Here is a 21,744-nt window from a genome sequence, read left to right as displayed (position 1 = left end):
GTGCAACGTGGTGTCTCTCAGAACTGATAGCAATGATGATTACTCCAAGCAGGAGTACCAATACATGGAAAAACGATTTGTGAGATCTCTGCACCTGGCTGTCATCAGCCTCCCAAAGCTGTAATCTCGGATATACGAAAAGCATTTCCTGCCTAGAAACTTCCACACCTTGAACAACAGAAAACTGAAGCCCCACCTTTACCCATCTACATGGCAGCTCTCAGGAAGAACTAATCACTAGCCCTTTTCTAACCAGGACCACAACGCCCTTAAATTTCTAACAGTAACCCTGTCTCCCTTCTCCTTCTCATTGTTTGGGTCGCGCTCTCATGTGACAATATGCTTTCACTTTTCTAGGGAAGTTGTATTCACTCCATCTTGTGCCATGCTAAGTCTGGCATAATCCAACACGGATCCCACTGCTGCCATTACTCAGACTCCCCACTTAGAGTTTTACTACAAAACACCTGCTAAACATAGTCAACACATACAAGCACACGGAAGGGCAATGCAAGAGTGTCACACTGAAGTGGAACTTCACATGAGTGGTGTCACTAGATCCTGTTCTTCTTAAAACAGAAAAAGGTTTGCCTATAACGAATGATTCACAAGACTCTGTACGCAGCCACCACCGCTTTATGTAAATGTCCAGGGATGTGGTCAGCAGTCCTAACACGGCTTTGAAGGCATGCTTGGTGGGCTACTCCAGATCAGAGAGAAGGCCTCCCATTACCAAGGACATTCCTAGGGCTCTACCGGGGCCAAACAAAAAGTCAAGCTATCAGTTGCACATGCAGTGGGACATCAAGTGGAGGGGTACACACCCATTTAGCATGCAGGGGACATTCCTGTCCCAACTGTAGCATCCAGCTACCAATAACCACAGACACCATGGTTTATCTTTAAGGGCTTTATTCAATACGTCTTGCTTACTCAATGTCCCTACTCTAACTGCCCAGTTCCTTTTCCCAGCTCCTCCTGTTCCTGCTCCTCCTACGACTCCGCCCCCCAACCACTAGACTACCTCACACATCTCTACATCTCCCCCTTTCTTAACAAAGTGAGCTTAATGTCCTCAGTGTTCGCAGTTCTTCAATCCACCACACGGGTTGGCGGACGGTCTGTTCTTCAAGCCTCAATAGCGTCGAGTCAGTGGTGGGTTTGGCTTTGGTCACTCTTTCCGGTGTCTTGATCAGGACATTCTTGACCACAATGTGGGTGAGCGGTTCACTCTCACGGTCGGCAGTCCTCATATTTTCTTCTGGTGGTGTAACAGTTGGTTCGGGTGCTCGGTCCCTTTCATGAGTGGACAATGTTCTGGTCCTTTTATGGGGACCTGCGCTTACCCTTGCCCCTTCTTGTCTTGTCCGGTCGAGGGCGACACTGTCGTTCACCTCTGGGTCATGCCCATCAGACAGTATGGTATTATCTGACGAGACTGTCTTGGTTCGGTTCGGTAACTCATGCACAACCTCGGATTGTCTGACGAACTCATTGTCTATCTGTGCATGGGCATGTTTTTCACTCATCCGATGATCCCTCTCTGCTGACATGTCCGGCTTTCTCTGCGGACTGGCTGTCCGGTCCCTTCCCGTCCGATGACTAAGGTCCACTGTCTCCGTTTTCCTTTATAGGTCCTTTGAGTCAGCCTTTCGGACCCCTTCAGGGGTGACGGTGTCTGGTCCATGTCCGGATATGTTTGTGATTGACATGACAGATTGCCTTGTGGCGTGGCTGAGTAGTCAGAGACCTTAGTGTGTGTTTCCTTACTCTTGACAGGAAGGGTGCCCTCTGGTCCTATGGCGCGGTCGGGTGGTTGACGCTGTGGCTGTTGTCGGGACCATGACGTGGTCGCCTCACGGGATCGTACAGCTGTGCTCTCTGAGTCAGAGAAGTCTCTTGTTGACCTCCAGGATCGGACGGACGCACTCTCTGAGTCAGAGGGGTTCCTGGACATGAACGTGCATTCTGGGTCAGAGAAGTCTTTTGTCGACCTCCAGGATCGGATGGATGTGCACTCAGTGTCAGAGAGATTCTTCTCCCCTCTCTTTCTCCAACTTTTCTCTGAAGCCGTCTTTGGTAGTGGATTTTTGAAGTCCGTAATCCATGGCGAATTGTATTTCCCCTTTGAGTTGTCGTTGAGATGTTTCTCCGTGTGCCTTTGTTGGAACGTCTTCAATGCTGTCCCATTTGGGAGGTTGTTTGATGATCCTGTGCTTGTTCCTTGTGCTTGATCCCAAGCGTTAGCCTCATTGCCTTCTTGTTTGGTTCGTTGCAATGGAGGATCAGTCCGTCTTGTGCGACCTGTTTCTCCTTCCCTCTTGTTGGATGCTCCAACACTTCTGATTTGAGTTGTGTGTGTTCTTTGGCCAGATGTTTCCTTGGACTCGTCTTCACTGCTTGTCGACTGATGTTCCTGCGCCGACTTCCGGTGTTGACCAGTGCGACCCCTTCTTCTCTGGTTATTCTTTCTCTCCCACTTGCTGTGCCGGATGCCCTCTTGTCCAGGGATGTGATCTGCACTTGATGCTCTTTCCCCATCAGAGCATTGTGTGTCATACCTTGAGTGACTCCTTGAGGAACTCCTGGAAGGTGAATGACTTCTTGGACCGGTCTTTTGGATGGTCGCCCCTGGGTCATCTGACTCCGGGTGATCCTTGGTTGACTTCGAGTGGTCGGATGTTGAGGAGTCTGACCCTGAATAATCTGTGTCACTTTCTTTGTCACCGTATCTTTCCCGTTGTCTTTTTGCTGGTCTGCCTTCCCTCTCTCTCCTTTCAGTTCTGTTTGTTTTCTGAGTTCTATCTTCTTCGGTATTTTGATGATTTGCGCTTAGGTGCACGTCTTTCAATCCTTCTCTTGCTTTGATTTGCACTCCAATGTCGGCCTTCTTGATGATCTCCTTTAACGACCAATGACCTTGCAGGATCTTACGCTTTGTGTCAGGATTTGTGCACCCTTCAATGATCCGAAGTCGAACCGCATCCTCATTTGTGAAAGTGTTGAAGTGGCAGCCTCGTACCATACTTTGCAAACGAGTGATGAAGTTTGGCAGCGGTTCGCCTGGTTCCTGCCGTGCTGTATTGAAAGCCATGCGATTATGGTCCACATCTGTCTGTTCATTGAGATGAGCACAGAGCTCCCTTTGGAGTCTTTTATAGCTTTCGGTGTCCTCCTTGGAAAATGTCCTGATTGGGCATCGGCCCTCCGGACCCACCAAATGGAGGAGTAGTAGTAGACACTTCCTCTCTCTTTGTTCACCATTGGCCTTTAAGAAGTCTTCTAGTGCTTCGAGCCACCGGTGTCGTTTGAGATCCGAGATCAAATCATCAGTCTGCATCGCCGGGGGCGGTACTTCACTGTGTGGAGTGACCCGCCGTGCTGTGTCTCCACCCGCCATGAGAGAGGGAGATTCCGGTCAGGGTCTTTGGTTTGGTAGTTTGCTTGGAGAGTGATGGTCTTTGTAGCTAACAAAGTATGCGTCGGCGAATGAACTTGGATGGGATTGCTCTCTCCGGGGTCCTCTGTAGGACTGCCCTCCTCTGGGTCTGCTGCAGTACAGTCTAGCCGCTCTTGTCACTTCGGCGCTCCTCAGTGTGCGCTCAGTGTCGTCGTTATTTGTCTCTTGCATTTGCTAATGCTTATTCCAATGTGCCGTTGTCGTTGCTTGGTTCTTGTGTTCGCTTGTGCCTCTTGTGGTACAAACACGTGTTGCTTCAGTGCCTTCACCACTGCGCATTCGTTTGTGTTGCTCAATGTCTACGTTGCCACCCGTGTTTGTCAACGCATGTGTGGTAAGTAACTCTTGTGGTTGCCCGTGCTTGTTAGTTGGTTCAGTCTCGTGTGTGAACGGGCTTGTTCTGTCTCAGTTGCCAATCCGTGTTCATTGTTGTTCACGCGCCGTTATCGACGTTTGTGTGTTTGCCTTGCCACTGCCTCTTTCTTGGCGTTTACCAGTGTATGTTTATTGTCATGTACCAAGACTTGTAGACTGCATGTGTTTGTTTCCTTTCGCCACTGCTTCTTGTTTCTACTCGCCACGATTCGTCTGTGGGCTCTTGACAGTAATTTGTTTGTTCCTTGCCAAGGCTTGTTTGGCCTTCGCCAAAGCTTGTTTGGCCTTTGCCAGTGTGTGTTTGGTCTTTGCCAATGCTTGTTGATTTACTTTCGCTGATGCTTGTTTGCATGCAACTGCCAATGCTTGTCTGTGTGTCTCTTGCCTTTGCCAATGCTTGTTTGTGCTTCGCTAATGCTTGTTTGCATGCGTCTGCCAGTGCTTGTTTGTTTGTTTACTGCCAATGCTTGTTTGGGTGTCTCTTGCCTTTGCCAATGCTTGTTTGCGCTTCGCCAATGCTTGTTTGCATGCATCTGCCAGTGCTTGTTTGTTTGTCCTTTATCAATGCTTATTTCCAGACACTGCTTGCCTGACTTAAAGATGGCCGCTCCTGATTTTCACAGGGGATGTCCCATTGGCTTGCCTGACTCCAATATGGCCGCCGCCCCTGAAATCCCGGCTTGCACTTTGTTCACTCACGTGGCTCATTCAGACCCAGCAGACTCAATCGGGACTCACCGGCCGCCGGTCCCAGGGACATCAGCACTTCTCCCGGTCCCCACGCTGAGCCACAGGTGAGGTTGGAGCAAGTTCCCGCTTCGCTGCGCTAGGGGGCCGCTTCCACGCGGCGACAGCGTGTCAAAGACACACGCATCAGGCGTGAGGTTCCTAGCGCTGGGGTCACTCGAGCTCCAGTTCTATCGCGCTCGACAGCGCTTACCGCCAAATCTTCTGGGGCGATGCTCTTCGCCCGGGGGCACTCTTTTCCGCTTCTTCGGCACTGTGCAGAGTCGGGGTGGGCTCCCGACCTCTGTTTTATCTGACCTCTGTTCTATCTGCCGATGCTGCAGCAATGTCGCGTTTTGGCGCGAACTGCTCCGACTTCTCGAGCGCTCCAACGCTCGTACTGCGGCTCCCTCTCTTCTTCCACAAAGCCTCCGAGGGGACAGGGTCACCGGCTGCCAGCTCCTCTCTGGGGCAGCTCCGTGCAACGGCGGTTTCTTCTTCTTGGCGCTTCCTTCAGCAGCGGAGCTCGTTTCTCGACGCTGCAGGAACAGGATGATTCCACGAGGTGCTGTGGCTTGTGGGGTTTTGCTCATCCCACCCTCGTCGCCAGTTGTAGCATCCAGCTACCAATAACCACAGACACCATGGTTTATCTTTAAGGGCTTTATTCAATACGTCTTGCTTACTCAATGTCCCTACTCTAACTGCCCAGTTCCTTTTCCCAGCTCCTCCTGTTCCTGCTCCTCCTACGACTCCGCCCCCCAACCACTAGACTACCTCACACATCTCTACACCAACAACCTGCGAAGCCCAATGCTTATGACACTGTGTGCTTGGGAAGAGCAGCAACAGGCAGGTTTGTTTGGAGCACCACAGTTATTGGAGTATTTAATGTATGTCCCTTATGAAGAGCCTGTGTATTTCTAGCTAATTTGAACATCAGTAAGGCATGTTCGCATACTGCCATAGTACTGGCTGAATAATGATCAGTACATCCCATTGGTTCACTGCTGAATATGTGTCCTCTCTTCTTGAGCAATTGATAAAGTTCTATAAAGTTTTAAATAGAATCCTGCAGAACAGAGCTCTCAAATTACCATGAGCAGTTTACCTAATTCTATTTTATTTGATTTGCATTCTGGTACTTCTAGTTCTGCTTTTATAATGTGGAAAAACAAAAAGCAGAAAGCTAAGAGAAAAAGCAAGAATCGGATGAACACACATCTGGACTCGTAAAATGTAATATGTTAAATGCAGATCTACATTATTCGTGATGATGCCAATGATTGTTTTGTTGGATTGACGCTTAGCAAAGTGAAACAAAAATTGGCTTCTTTTGCCTCTGCACCCAGGCAAAACAGTTCTCTTTTAATGATATATAAACCGTGTCACGGCATGTCCAGTCTCCTAGTAAGTTGGAATGCACTTTGACCTATGGGGAATGCTTTTTTTTCTACTTGCAATATCTTTAATTTTGTATTTTAGCATGCTTATTATGTTTTATGTTGGGGTGTCTTGCTGCTCGTAGCCCTGGGTGGGTGCTAAGGAGACTTCCTTATTGAAAGTGGTCTCCTTTACTTGCACACAGCACTTTATCAGCTCTGAGAGTCTGACCACCATACTGCTAGTAGGGGCGCAACTAGACCCAAACTTCGGGGGAGGGGGGGCTAACACTCCCAGCCAGTGCTGGCCCTACATTGGTCGCACACGGTGCAAAGGTCTTTTATTTGGCGCCCCCTTCCTCATTTCCTCCATGAATTACCTCAGTACCGCTCACCAACAATGCACCTCATCTCTCTATGCAAAAAGAACAATTGATGGACGGAATGCAGAACAATGCCATACATTCACCCCAGTACAGAGATCAGGGCCTAAATCCATCATTATTTTGCTCACCATGGCATTCCAGTTTGGACCCAGCCATATGCAGATCAGTCCTGACCATGCGCCCAATGGGAACAGTCCAGCCCGAATTGCCAAGACTGGTCGGCACTGAACTGGAGACAAGCATCCTAGGACCGGTTTCAGGGTTTCACCTCTCTTCAGCAAGGATAGCTTGCCTCCAATGGCATTGAGAGCACAAGACCCACGTCTGAGCATACCCGTCCCACTTGGGATGACGAATGAAAAAAGGACAATTGATGGACAGAATGCAGAACACTGTCATACATTCACCCCAGTACAGAGATCTGGGCCTAAATCCAATGTTTTTTGCTCACCATGCCATTCCAGTTTGGACCCAGCCATATGCAAATCAGACTTGATCCTGCGCCCAATGGGAACAGTCCAGCCCAAACTGCCAAGCCAGGTCCTCCTTGGACTGGAAATAAGCATCCTAGGACCAGTTTCGGGCTTTCAGCTAGAAAGCACTTTTAATTGTGTTCTAGGGCTACCTGAGCGATCCATGATTGATAATTGAAGGGAACAAAGACATACTTTTTTTTATTTATAACCCTATTTGGTGTCAAGATGAGGTTTTTGCGGGCTCTTTAAGCAACACATGGCTGGCTTTTTCCTTTTGTCAACCCTGCTTTATATTTCTTTTCATGAAATGCATTCTCACACTACTGAAATGCATTCTCACACTACTAAAATGCATTCTCACACTACAGCAGTAAATGTAAAACGCAAATGTAAGCAATAGTAGAGTGGGTGCCCTGGGGGTACTGGAACCAGAAAAAAAAACAAAGCCTCCGTAATCAGTTAACCAAAGTATGTTATTATGCAAATGGTCTTTAAAGACCTGTGGAAAACTCGAGCATGACAGAGATGAGACACCAGACAATGCCAAGCCAAGCCCACAGCAGGTCGAGCAGCAGCAGCCTGGGCTGAGACACACAATGGGAATGGGCTGAAGCTCTTTTGGCCTTATGGGTGTTTGCGCACCTGACTGTTAGTACCACATTCTGTGGCCTATCTCTTCGAGACTTGGAGCAGGCAGAAGCTGCCTTTTTTTAAAACGGTTTTACTGCAGGTCTAAAACTCGCCCTTTTGTGCCCTTATGCTGCTGCGGCCAGAACTTATAGCCACACTTCTCAGAACGCTTGTCCTACTCTCGGGAAGAACTACTCCTCAAATTTTTGCAAATTTTTGTGTAATCTGCAGTTTAAAACTGGTCTGCCCCCGCCCCACCTATTAATCTGCCCCACATGATGTCGAGCAAAGAAAATTATGCTAAGACCCAGGATGTCACCTTTACGGAATTACTGACCTCTTCCATCCCAGTCTTGAACAATGACCCTTTTCATGATCCCAGTCTTGAATAATGACCCTTTTCATGATTCTTTTGAATTCAATCCGTGATTTACGTCGGCCTCGAGTGGGGTGGCCCACGTTAATGCAGTTATCTTTACATGTGCAAATACTTCAGCTCCTTGGTACTCCCGTTTTAGCAGAAGCAAAGCTGGTTTGTGTTTTAGTCTATTCTCTCTTGACCAAAAAACTATAATTTAGCGCTGAGGAAATGTAAAAGAATACAATATTAAGCTTTCCGAATTTCAATGGCATTCTTCCTTCTTGCAGAATTTTCCAAGGTAAGCTTCAAAACCTCTACGATGCTTTACATTCCACAGATAGAACTTGGATGGTGATCCTTCCCCCATCGCAGCTGCCTGTAACATTATTACCCGACGTCACTCGTGCTTTAATGGTACATATGCGATTTTTGATTAAAGCTTGGGACTCCGAATCTCCAGATGGCCCTTGTCCAGGCAAAGTCTTTCATCGTTTTGCTAAGGTCCATGCGACTCAGATTGGGGTATTGGTCAATTCATCCTTATCTACAGCCATAGTCCTAAAGGACTGGAAACAGGCCTCTGTAATACCTCTCCTGAAAAAAACCCTCTTTGGATGAGAAAACTGAGCCATTACAGGCCTATTTCACTTTTACCATTCATTGGTTAGACTGCAGAGAAAGAGATGAATTTGCCAATTTAAGACATTAATTGCCTCTTAACTCTCTCTTGGAAACTTAACAAGCACGCTTCTGCACTAGCCTTGCTACGGAGGTCGTTCTTACTGCAATTCAAGATGAGCTTCGAAACATTCTTGATCACTGAGGGATGGCAGCCTTCATCCTATTAAACCTGGCGTAGAGATGTGATGCTGTTTCTCACAGGATTAAGACCACCATATTATGATCAACCGGGATTAAAGGTCTAGTCCTACACTGGATTTCTTCTTTTCTGTAAGATTGCTGTCAATAAGTGCTGGTAACTACCTATCACTCTTTTGCAAGTCCTCTGTTTTGTGGTGTCCCATAGGGTTTGTCTTTGAGCTCCACACTTTTCAGTCTCTATGTAGCACCTCTAGCCAAGTTGATTAGATCCTTTGGGGGTATTCACTACGTGTTATGTGGACAACATGTAGTTAATTTTAAGATTAGATGGAAATTTTGAGGTCCTCGGTCTGAATTTTTGACTTGCTAGTCCACGGAAGCTTCTTGGGAGAACAATTGCCTAAAGTTCTTATTGTTTTTTTTTTTCTTTATTTCTAGCTGGCACCCGGACCCCTTTTTGGGTATTTGCTTTGCGTACACTGTGAAAACTTACCTGAAATAGGGTAGTTTACTATCCAACTACAAAGCTTTTATATTTGGAGAAAGTCCTCACTATTTATTAGCTACTATATAAAGCTCGGCGACTCATACCTCTGTGATTAGATAGAGAAGGCAGAGGAGGTATTTTTCATTTATTTTTTCTTTGTAACGTCGTCATTTCGATCTGTTTGAAAGATCCATCGTTGAAATTACATCTTCTTCTTCTTTGAATAGGCTCCATGTAATTAATTCAATCGTTTCTGTTGCATTAAAACCAATGGCAAATAAGTCCTAAGAAGTGCAATGTTTTATTGGTTTGAATAGTAAGCGCTACCTTCCAATTAGAACCTGAATTAGAATCTGAATGGGGGACCAGCACAGACTTATTAGAATTTCTCAGGCCAGCTCTGCAACTGCTTCCTCTCAAAATGCAGATGCTTTTAGGTGCATATTTTGCTGTGGTGGGTGGTTAAAATTATTTTTTGTAAATGCATTCGCATTGTAGGGGTGTAGATTTGTACAATAAATATCAATACGACTTATAAGATATGTAAGTGTTGGTATTTGTAGAGTGCAAACCTAGCTTGAGAGTAGTGAAGTGCTGAACAGGGGTATGACACCTGAGAGGATACAATAACGGAGGAAAGGGGAAAGCCAATTGTAGCCTGTCGGAACAGCACTTTTGGCTCCTTGAAGAGATGTGTCTTCAGCTTTTTATTTGTTTTTAATTGCAGGACAGTCTGTCCTGATTTTGATACAGATGCTTATTCCAGATAATTGGAACAAGAACGAAAAAGGCTTTTGTTTCCTATTTTGTTTGTCCTTTCCTGCTTTGCCTTCAATCTAGCACTATCCAAACTCCTGTTCTGCTGTTGTCCTTCCCTAGATGCTTTCTTTACCAGGTAAGCTGGTGTCTTGTAGAGGTATTTTTGGGTGGTTTTAATATCGATGCAGCTGGCTTTGAAAAGCAGTGAAGATGATCTGGGTTGGAAGGGAGAGCAAGTGCAGATCATTTAAAGTGGAGTGGTGTGGTTAAATCTTTCTTAGAGCCCATTATGGGCTGTGCCACTGTGTGTAGGACACCTCGCAGTGGTGCTAAGAGGGAGAGCACCGAGCAGGGCATTGCCCTCGTCCAGATGGATGAAGACCCAGTCTTTACGGTTGTTCTGAAGTCCTCTTTCTGAGAAACAACTTCACTTTCTTCAAGAGGAAGAGTTCAAACCAAGCTGTCTTGGTCTTCCTGGCAATGTTTTGCTTGAATGAGAGGTGTATGTCTCCGGTGAATCTAGAGATTTTGAATACTGTAGCTGCAGGGTGAAGCCTGGTGGGCTCAAGTTTTATAGCCAGGCTTGATTGTGGGGTTGCTTAGTGCTGCAGGTGAACTGGAGCAATTCAGTTTTTTTATAGGGTTTTGTTTCAACAAATTGGTTGACATCCAAGATTCAATGAGTTTGAGTCAGTATTTAAGTCCTAGTATGTCACTGGTGTAGAATATTTGTAGTTGGAAAACAGGTGTGTATTATTGGATCTTGATGCTGCTGTCTGCAAGAATTGAGCTGAGCAATTCCATACAGAGGGTAAAGCTTTTGGGACCGAGGATTAAAGCCTGAGGTACTCTGCCTGAGACCGGACATATCCATGATCTTGTGGAAACTATTTACATGTGTTGGTTGGAGTAAAGGTGCTGACCTGTTTATGGTGGTGCCTTGACATCCCATATGTGTTTTCCAGTTGTTGGTCAGAGCTGGATGGGTTGACGGCGTTGAAGGCTGCAGTGAGGTTGCGCAGGACCAGGAAGCACCGATAATGCCTGTTGAGGAAGAACAAATATGTTTAGCATATAGGGGAATCTATAGGTTCAGCAATACATCATTGTAGCATAGTGCACAATAATTATCAATCATCGTAATTAGATAACCAATATAGAGATATAAAACCAGCTGTGTCAAACATTCACGAATAGTAAGGACAGTGTGAAAAGAAACCATCACTTCTGTGAAAAACATGTGCAACTATTATACAGAATACACTTACTTTGAGCTTAATGGAACAAGAGAAAGCTTTCCAGTTGTGCTGCTCAATAGTTCAATTCTTCTATATTCTGTTCGGTAAAAAACATATAAAGTCAACCAACAATCACCCAAGACTCGTGTAGTAACGTGAATAATGCATGCTTCAGTAAGCAACTTACTATCAGTTATGTTGATATCACCCCACCTAAATGCAAAAAACGGAGCGCAAACAGTAAGAACTTAATTACACTAACGACCGCATTCTAAAAATGATACACATTCAATGCCCACACATACCGTAATTAGTAATACTCCTTTCAGAAGAGCTTACATCAACGAAGCGTTGTCGTATAATGACAATACCTTAGGGCAGAAAGAGAAAACCAAAGGCTATGATTGAAGTTTTCTTTTGTAAGCGACATTCACCCAAAACTATTGCATTTCACTCTAATGCATACCTTGGAACTCTGGAACAAACATCTCCTAGATAGCCACCATGAACGCCAGGATCGTCCGGTCATGTGACACTGAGTATCATCATGATGGAATTACGTATTTAACAGCGTTTAATGCCAATTGGCCCACGTGATCATGTCATTGTCATGGTAACCATTCCACAACGAATGTGAAGCAACTTTATTGAAAAAAGCTTCAACAATACCCGCAACTTACACAGCAGTGACAGATATGATATTAGTGACGTTAGTGAAAAACCTCCATGAATTACCCATAATACTCGCTGAAGAAATGAAAGTTGACCAGCGGCAAACAAGTGAACATAATACCGAAATTGATGCGTTACTACATACGTCCCAAATCGCATCCCAGACTTTGCACTTAACAGCGCTTATACAATTAAGAAACACCTCAAAAACAACATGGTAACGTTAGTTCAAATAAATTCCGGCGCAAGTGAGACTGTGAGACAAAAGGAATAAGAAGCAGTGCTCGAAAGTAAAATTGTGTTCCTACTCATGAAAACACATGTTGATTATGAATATATAGGCATCATATGTTTGTTTACAGTAAACAACTCCTTTCCATATGGTCATTAAGACCCCTGGGGGTCATTGTACCCAAACGTTTAATCTAAAATGTCTCCCTCTGGAGCAATCCTTTATTTATGTCATAAGCAACTTGAACACAAACTACCTCAATTATCTGGAATCGCAACTGAGCTATTGTGTGATGTTTCTCTGTCCAATGTGTGGCTCATGTTGAAGAAATGACCTTATTGTTTATTCGGCTCTTGTGTTCTGAAATTCGTGTTTTTAGTTTTCTCTCGGTTTTGCCTACATAGAGTAATCCACACGGGCACTTAATTGCATAAACAACATTACTTGTATTGCAATCTCCCTTGTATCGTAATTCAATTTTTTCACCTGTGAGTGGGTGCGAAATGATATTACCCAAAGTAAGCCTACGCTAATATGTTCATGGCAAAGTATGAAGATGAACACATTTTTCAGAATGATGATTGGAATGAAGATCTAAAATTTATTTGCAGATATATTGACAACATCTTTATCATTTGGTCTGGCACGGAAACCAAACTGATTCAAAACATCAATGATTTGAGCACACAAAACCCAAGAATACAGTTTACCCATTCAATTAACAGAAGCAAAATAGCATTTTTGGATGTTCTGGTTGAAATACGCAACCATCAACTGACGACTAACTTGCATCAGAAAACAGACAAAAACAGTCTTCTGCACTATCGCAGCTTTCATCCACAAAATCTTTTGAACAACTTACCATATTCTCAATTCTTGAAATTGAGACCTAGAGTTTCAAATGAAGATGATTCATAATAATATCCTTGAATTCAAAACAAAATATGAGAAATACAGATATCCAGTAAAACTTCTTGACGATTCAGCAACCCGAGCATTGAAATTAAACCGATGGACATTGCTAATGAAAAAGGAACGTTTTTGTGTCTAAATTCTCAACCAACTCACAAAAAATAAAGGACATTTTAACAAAAGATGGGAACTTCTACAGTTGGTACCTGACTTTCAGAGCATTTATTTAGAGCGACCACTGATTGTGTACACAAGAACCAAGAATGTGAAGGAGTTATTAAGCAGCGAAAAATCATTGTCTAAAAGTGAGACAGTTGGAATGAAACGGTGCACAAACTGTGTACATTGTAACAATGATACTTGGGTAATATCATTTCTCACCGACACAGAGGTGAAAAAATTAAATTACGACACAAGGGAGATTGCAATACAAGTAATGTTGTTTATGTAATCAAGTGCCCGTGTAGATTACTCTATGTAGGCAAAACGAAAGAAAACTAAAAACACAAATTTCAGAACACAAGAGCCCAATATGCAAGAAGGTCATTTTCTCACATTAGCGACACATTGGACAGAGAAACATCTCACGATAGCTCAGTTGCGATTCCAGATAATTGAGGTAGTTTGTGTTCAAGTTGGTTCAAGTTGGTTATGACCTAAATAAAAGATTGATCCAGAAGGAGACATTTTGTATTAAACGTTTGGGTACAATGAACCCCAGGGGTCTTAATGACCGTATGGAAATGAGTTGTTTTATGTAAATAAACATATGATGCCTCTATATTGATAACCGCAAAAACAACAGTTGATGGACAGAATGCAGAACAATGTCATACATTCACCCCAGTACAGAGATCTGGGCCTAAATCCATCGTTTTTTTGCTCACCACAGCACCCCAGTTCAGACATGGCCATATGCAAATCAGCCTTGACCCCGATCGGGCTGGACTGTTCCCATGAGGCACAGGGTCAAGGCTGATTTGCATATGGCCATGTCTGAACTGGGGTGGTGTGGTGAGCAAAAAAACGATGGATTTAGGCCCAGATCTCTGTACTGGGGTGAATCTATGACATTGTTCCGCATTCTGTCCATCACCTGTTTTTGCAGTTATGAAAACACATGTTGGTTATCAATATAGGAGTAGGAATACAATTTTACTTTTTTTCTTTCGAGCACTGCTTATTATTCCTTTTGTGTCAGTCTCACTTGTGCCGCAATTTTTCATTTGAACTGTAACATTACCACGTTGTTTTTGAGGTGTTTCTTAATTGTATAAGCGCTGTTAAGCGCAAATTCTGGAATGCGAGTAGGGACGTATGTAGTAACGCATCAATTTCGGTATTATGTGAACTTGTTTGCCTGTGGCCAACTTTAATTTCTTTAGCGAGTATTACGGGTAATTCATGGAAGTTTTTCACTAACGTCGCTAATATCGTATCTGTCACTGCTGTGTAAGTTGCGGGTATTATTGAAGCTTTGTTTAATAAAGTTGCTTCACATTTGTTGTGTAATGGTTACTATGACAACAATGTGATCACATGGGCCGATTGGCATTAAGCGCCATTAAATATGTAATTTCATCACTCTGATACTCAGTGTCATATGATCGTGGCGTTCATGGCGGCTATCTAGGAGGTGATTGTTCCTGAGTTCCAAGGTATGCATTAGAGTGAAATGCAAAAGTTTGGGGTGAATGTCGCTTACAAAAAACTTCGATCATAGCCAACTTCGATCATAGCCTTTGGTTTTCTCTTTCTGACCTAAGGTATTATTATACAACAACACTTCGTTGATTTGAGCTCTTCCAAAAGGAGTATTATTGATTACAGTATGTGTGGGCATTGAATTGGTATTGGTATCATTTTTTAGAATGCGGTCAATAGTGTAATTAAGTTCTTACTGTTTGCGCTCCGTTTTTTGCATTTAGGTGGGGTGATATCAACATAACTCGGACAGTAAGTTGACTTACTGAAGCATGCATTATTCAGGTTGCAACACCAGTCTTGGGTGATTGTTGGTTGACTTTATAAGTTTTTTACTGAACAGAATATAGAAGAATTGAACTGTTGAGCAGCACAACTGGAAGGCCGTCTCTTGTTCCATTAAGCTCAGATTAAGTGTATTCTTTGTAGGAGTTGCACATTTTTTTCACAGAGGTTATGGTTTCTTTTCCCGTTGTCCTTACTATTTGTGATTTTTTGACACAGCTGGTTTTATATCTCTATATTGGTTATCTAATTACGATGGTTGATCATTATTAAACCTATAGATTCCCCTATGTGCTGAACATATTTGTTCATGTTTGCTTGTTTTTTTGAATTAGTGTTGCCCCTGACGAAGGAACAATGAAAAGTCCCGAAATGCATTGGGCTATCAACATCTGCATTATTTAAAAGAAAGAAAACTGCATTAATCCACATATTTTTCGTGTTTATCGAGAACCACAGTGAAGTTGTTTTCGACTATGTGAAGTTGTTGAATTGAGTATTTACAAAAATTTTATATAAATCTTTTTGTTCACACAAATTGAAACAATTGATTATCATGCTTTAAGTTTAATGCTTAAGCTGTTTTAAACATTTGTAAATCCATAATAGCTGTGCGTGCCTGAGTCTAGCAGGCAATCTAGCTAGCTAGCCCCTACCTTTATTTGCATTCGCGTTTGGGTACACTCAATCAGACACAGCACACTGATCGAAAGACCGATTACAAACCAGATCACTAGTCCACCTAAAATATTGAGTGCATAGACCACCCTCCTACTGTTGAGGAGGAAGGCACCATCGACTACTTGGAGTATGGGTGTCTCGGTGCTGAAGCATGAACTGAATCCTGATTTGTAGTTTTGTGGAATATTGTTAATGCTGATGTGCTTCTTTAGCTGGGTGACAACTGCTCTGTCAAGGATTTGCCTTATGAATAGAAAGTGGGTAATAGGGCAGAGGTTGATGAGGTTGGCTAGATCCAGGTATGATTTCTTTAGCAGGGAAGAATGTGACCTATCCTAAGAGTACCTGGGAGTGTTCCTTGGCTTAGGGAGTCATTGCCAATGTTGAGCATGGGTATAAGGATCTATCCTTGGAGCAATTTGATGATTGAAGGAAGGAAGGATGATGTCTTCATAGAAGGTTATTTTGAGAGAGTTCAGGATATTGAAAAGACCCATGTGTAAGACTGGACTGAATGAGATCCATTTGGTGGAGGGGGTTATGATTGATGGCTGGAAGTGAGGGGGCTGTTGCAGCAGTAATCATGTTGATCTCCTGAGTGAAGAAGCGATTGATGGCATAGCATTTGTCAACTAAAGCGGAAGCTGTGGGCACTGAGAGAAGATTGTTGCAGTGTTTTGACCGCTATGAAGAGGGACTTGCTTGGTTGCCGCACTTACAGTGGTGTTTTATTAAGAGACTGTTACCGATTACAAGGAATGGATGATCAGAGAGGAATGTTTGGAGTAGGGTAAGGTCAGCCAGGAGTTTTGACCTTCTTCTTCCGTATGGTATTTCATTTTGTTCAGGTCTTGAGTATACCAGGGGGCTGAGGGCTTTGGTATGTTGATTGTATATTGAATGAGATGCTTCAAGGAACACACATTCTCATAGTGGTGTTGTCAGTATTCTCCTAAACATCTACATATGTGGTGGGATGAAAATACCTTGGCAGGTTGTTTAGTTCTTCTCTGATCTTTTCCAGGTGATGCCTTTGGTGGAGTAGAAAGTTATTGTTCCTCTTTTCAGTTGTCCTTGATGCTGAGGTCTAGAGCACACAATAGTGAAGAATATGGTGAAAAAGCCAGTCCAGGGCTATAGGCGTCTGCCAGTGTGTAAGGAAATCCCTCTTTTTGTATGATCACCCCCAAGTTTTTGGACTGATGCTTCTGGTTTTCTGACTGACAGTGCGCTGAGGCCTGCTAACTGGATCTCAGTGCCTGTGCCCTTATCCTTAAAAGGTTGATGCTTTTGTGTGGAATGTGGTATGAGGGTGTTGAGTGGCAGCAGTACTCCCACTAAATGATTGCATCGCTGTTGATTTCCTTTTCTGTTTGGTGATTAAGGGGACTCATTACCTTTCCATTTATAGCATTGACAATAAATGGGGATGGTTAGAATATTTTTGAGGGGAATGAACATTAATCAATAGTTGTGAAGTTGGCGCACACAGGTTAAAATATGAGTAAGCAAGTTTACCTTAAATACTTTAGTTGTTAAAATGTAAGAACTCTATTTTAGTTTTTTCGCTTGTGCGAACAACTTATCTGCCCAATAACACCCATGTGGCCGAGAATGTTCTAGTCAAACAATAAATGCCTTTTTTCTTGCTTGCTACTCTTCTAATGTATCCTTCTTTCGTGTTGTCTGTCTTTTACATTTTTTGCAGCATCTTACATTTCCTCTGCTGTCTGTTGGCCTTTTGTCCTCATTTGGTTCTTCTATGCTTTATGGATACAACCTGGCAGTGGTGAATTCTCCAGCAGAGGTAAATCCAATTAATATTAATTTTTGGGACAAGTATACAGTTAAAATATATTCCTGTGCTTCTATAACGCAGAGTCTTTCATAATGACCAGTTTTTAATTTGCCCATGTGGCTGCATGTGGTGAGCACCTCTGCTCATTTTAAGGAACCAGGACTTACTTTTCATCATCGAAAATTGTCCCAGAGCAAGAGATAGAAAGGAAGAAAATGGAAGGAGGAAAAGAAAGATCGAAAAGGAGTATGAAAAAGAACATGTAAAAGTGAGGAATCAAAAGAAAATGGCTGGCAATGGAAAAAGAGAGGCCTGAAGTTTAATCCAATTTTGGCATTTTTGGTAATGGACATCACAGCATTTGACAATTCATTGGAAATCTGTGGGAGCTAGACTTAATCTTTTCCTTTACACATGAAGCACTGGGTATGACCCAGGAGCTGTGCAGTTGAATCATGTTCCCAACTTAGGTATGTGTGTTCCGGTTGCATGTGTATTCGCAGTTGCCTTGGATAGTGTGTGTAGGAGTACCTTCTGAGCGCTTACTTTTATTAAATATAAAAGTTAAATATAAAGTTAAATATAAAGGTGCATAATTAAGAAAATATTCAAAGCTTCTCTTTTTTTGTAGCTTAAGAGGGAATAGCGTATCTTTACATGCTAATAATGTTCTGGATTATAGTTCTTGATGAAAGACTAGAAATAGATTTGTGGGGACGGATGGTGCCAAATCTCCATTCCCTTATGAAGAGTTGGTAATATGTTTTTTATATTGTGATCAAATTATGCAGTGGGCGAGAAATGTTAATAGTACTCAACCAGTAGTTGCTATTTTACAACAAAAGAATGGAAAACTGAGAGGCCACGCAGATTTGTGATTGTGAGGCTGATCAGAGATCTGAGTGGCAGTTGAATCAACCAACTGAAAAGCAGGGAAAGTAGACTGAGTGAACTTTGCAGAGGGCTTGAACTACTGCCGCCAGAAAGCCTATTAGCAGACTGAAGGAACCTCCAGGTAGACTGAAGTACTTTAATGACAGATCGTTGTTACAGAGCCCATGTGAGGGTTTCCACAGCTGAAATATAGGCCACGTTTTTGCAGGGAAGTCGACAGTCTGGTTTTTCATAGGGAGACCTCACATAATCATCTTCCGCTGAACCCAGGGATATCATTCTGCTCCTAGAGAGTGCAAGGAGCTAATGGCCAGGTGGATAGGAAAAGTGGCTGGTGCCCGCTCTATATGTAAGAGCAACCCCACAAGGTCCCTTTTTGAGAGGCTTGCATCTAGGAAAAGTGTATGAAAAGGTCTAGCGCAATATCCCAACGGGAGATAAAAAGGAAATGCACAGTTCAAGTCATCTAATGAGCCAAAACCTCCATTTTCTTTTGTTTTTGTTATGCACGTTACCTGTAAGTGGGGCACACTTCCACTGTGGAAGGGGTGTCAACTCTGGACTTGCACCAATGTTGTGGACCCAATTATTGCATCGGCAAATTACATAGGCTTGCCACAGATCTTGGAAAGATATCTACTTTCTTTTATTTTTTGTTAAAAAAAAAAGAAAGTTTATTGACAAAGTTATCAAATATCAAAACGTTATACAATTAAATATTTAAAAACGCAGCAAATGTAAGGAACTGGTTCATCATATAAGCCATAAGAAAATATAAGGAGAAAGGAAAAATAAGGACTTAAAATACTATGAGTAAGCAATTGTGTACAATATCAGGAATAATATATTAAACAATATGTTATCAATAATAAGGAAGTCAAGGAGGTTGAGCAACTTCTTGTGTCAGAGGGGTAGAGCAAAAGATCTTTTTGCACTTCTGTCTACAACTATGGTCTCTTGTTACACAGTTTTTAATCACTTTCCAGCAAGAGATATAGGGTATACAAGTGTTGTGTCCAGTCTATGATTATAAAAGACAGCATACCACCAGCCCAAAAAGGATAATTTAGACATGTCCTTCCAGTTTTTTGTTTTTGTTGAAAAGCAACTGCTAACAACAAGTTTATGATCTGCACTTGCGATTGACTCCTATGCCAATTGACAGATCGGACGCCTAAGAAGATATTTGCTTATGAAAAGGGAACTGCACATTGAAAAATATCTGAGACCATACTTGTTTCCAAAATTTAAGTACAAACGGGCATGTCAATAATAAATGTTTTAGATCCGCATATTGAGGGAACATGACCAACAAGTATCAGGAGTTTCAGTATGTATTCATGGTAGTCATAGGTATCAATAAAAGCCTGTTGTAAATAAAGAAAAGTGTTTGCATAGTATTTGCTCCCCTAGAGGATTTCCTAATTTTTGTCCAAATCCTGTTCCATAAGGTACTCGGCCAACTTATGTCTAAATATGCTTCACAAGAGTTCTACCTTTATTTTGTCCCTATCCGTGGCAAAAAGTGTCAAATGGAAGTATATACTAGATGCTTTAGGATTTATACAAAGAAAATTGTACTCTGTAGCTTCGTTCAGAGAGGAAGAAGGAATTAGAGCTTGACATTAAGCTCGCACCTCCAGTATTGCAGATCGTAGCACTGAAACCTTTTGTTGAAAGGAAAGGGGTAGTTGAAAAAGAGTTCTTGCTTAAGAATATGTGAGAAATGGGTCGCATGCAAATAGCTGGTGTACCCATGTAAGACCTTTATTTCTCCAAGTTTTCCAATAAATGGGTTCATTTTTAAGTAGTATAAATTTGTTATGCAAAATGGTGGAATTAGGAAAGGAGTCCAGATTATTCAGAATAGACTGGACTGTAGAAAGATAAATATTCCTGAAATGAAAAAGGTGAGAGGAACGACTTCTCCAAGGCAGCCCAAAGTGGTGAGTCTAACGGTTAGTCAGAGATCTATTGAGATAATTGTCTTAATTCGAAGGCCTTCTGATATTTAGGGATTTCAGGGAAATTTACACCTTCTTCCAATTTTGGACGTGACCGTTTTATTAGTGACATTCTAGAATTCTTTTTCTTCCATAAGAAATATATGAGGATGGAATTAATCTTTGAAATAAATTAACTGGTATAGTTACAGGAATATTGGATATATTATAAAGTATGATAGGATCAACATCCTCTTGATGGTGTCTAGACAACACCACCAGGAAAGATAAAGTGGATGCCATTTTGACATCAGTGTAGATAATTTATCTAAACATTTATCTAGATTCAGAGTAATTGATGTCTTAATACCGGGAGTGAACCATAAGCAGAGGTATTTGATATGTTGTGGACTCCATGTAAAATTAGAAATTGAGAAATCCTCTTTAAAAGTGTATTTGGTCAAAGGTAAAATTTCCCATTTTCCATTATTTAGTTTATACACAGATACTTTGTTATAACATTCAACTTCTCTCAGAAATGCTGGGAGTGCAGACTGTGGATGTGATAAAAACAAAAGTACATCATTTGTATAAGCTGCTAGTTTAATGTGTTGAGTATTAGATGTAAATCCAGTTAAGGAGTGATTTTGACGTATTTTGGATAAAAAAGTTTCTAATGCTAAGTTGAAGAGAAATGGGGATAAGGGACAACTGCTCTCTGTAATGTAAAATATGGGGAAGTAAGGCCATTGGCAAAAATAGTGGTGTTAGGTTCAGTATGAAGTAAGTAAATCAAAGGAACGATTTTTGGGCCAAATCTGAACTATTAAGTGTGTGAAAAATAAAATATTATGTTCTCTGATGGATGATTTGCAAAAAACTGGGAAATTTGGGACCAGAAAAGAACATCTCCATTGGTAGGGGCATACACAATAAACAAAGACTGGAGTCATTCCTATCAATAAATTAGTAACAGCCATCTGCCCTCATTGTCTTGAGAAAAAAGCTTAACATTCAAAGCCTTTATGATATAGTGTTATAACTCCATTTCTCTTTACCCAATTTATTTTTAATTTTATTGATTAGATTTCCTAAGGTGGGACTCTTATATGAAGTTATATTAACATCTAGTTTAGATAAATATCGTCTTTTTATAGGGGAATTTAAACCTCTGACATTCCATGTTACAATTTTTAAAGACCTAATATTTGTACATTATAATGATAATGAAATGAACCAGCAATGATGAAAAGGATATAAACTTTAGACCAAAAAGTACATGCATTATAAGAAAAAATCAAAAATTGAGATAGAAGAGAGGAGTGAGAGAAGAGATATGAAACTAAGAGTGAAAAAAAGTATTGAAGATATGAAAATTGAATAGAGAAAGCAAGTTAGAACTTTCCAAAAAGAAATTTGACAGACTTAAAATAAGAACATACAACATGCCCTCAAAAATTCCAAAAAACACAAGGGTGGGGGGGGGGGGATGAGGCCAAATGGACAAAAGGGATGGCTGAA

The 21,744-nt window shown here is 42.1% G+C and overlaps 1 protein-coding gene across 2 annotated transcripts in view; it reads left to right on the top strand.

The window, feature by feature from the left end:
• LOC147711949 (solute carrier family 2, facilitated glucose transporter member 9-like) overlaps nucleotides 1–21,744 on the top strand; it is a 292,102-nt gene that overhangs the window by 80,789 nt on the left and 189,569 nt on the right. For both annotated transcript variants that reach the window (XM_086922666.1, XM_086922667.1), the window contains exon 2: nucleotides 17,297–17,395. In XM_086922666.1, the coding sequence (XP_086778792.1) occupies nucleotides 17,297–17,395 (99 nt within the window). The remainder of the gene's footprint in view (nucleotides 1–17,296; nucleotides 17,396–21,744) is intronic.

This window comes from Lissotriton vulgaris, chromosome 5 (assembly GCF_964263255.1).
Source record: "Lissotriton vulgaris chromosome 5, aLisVul1.2, whole genome shotgun sequence".
Lineage (NCBI taxonomy): Eukaryota > Metazoa > Chordata > Amphibia > Caudata > Salamandridae > Lissotriton > Lissotriton vulgaris.
Note: the sequence above shows the minus strand (reverse complement) of the source record. Positions and strands in the feature narration are given on the sequence as shown.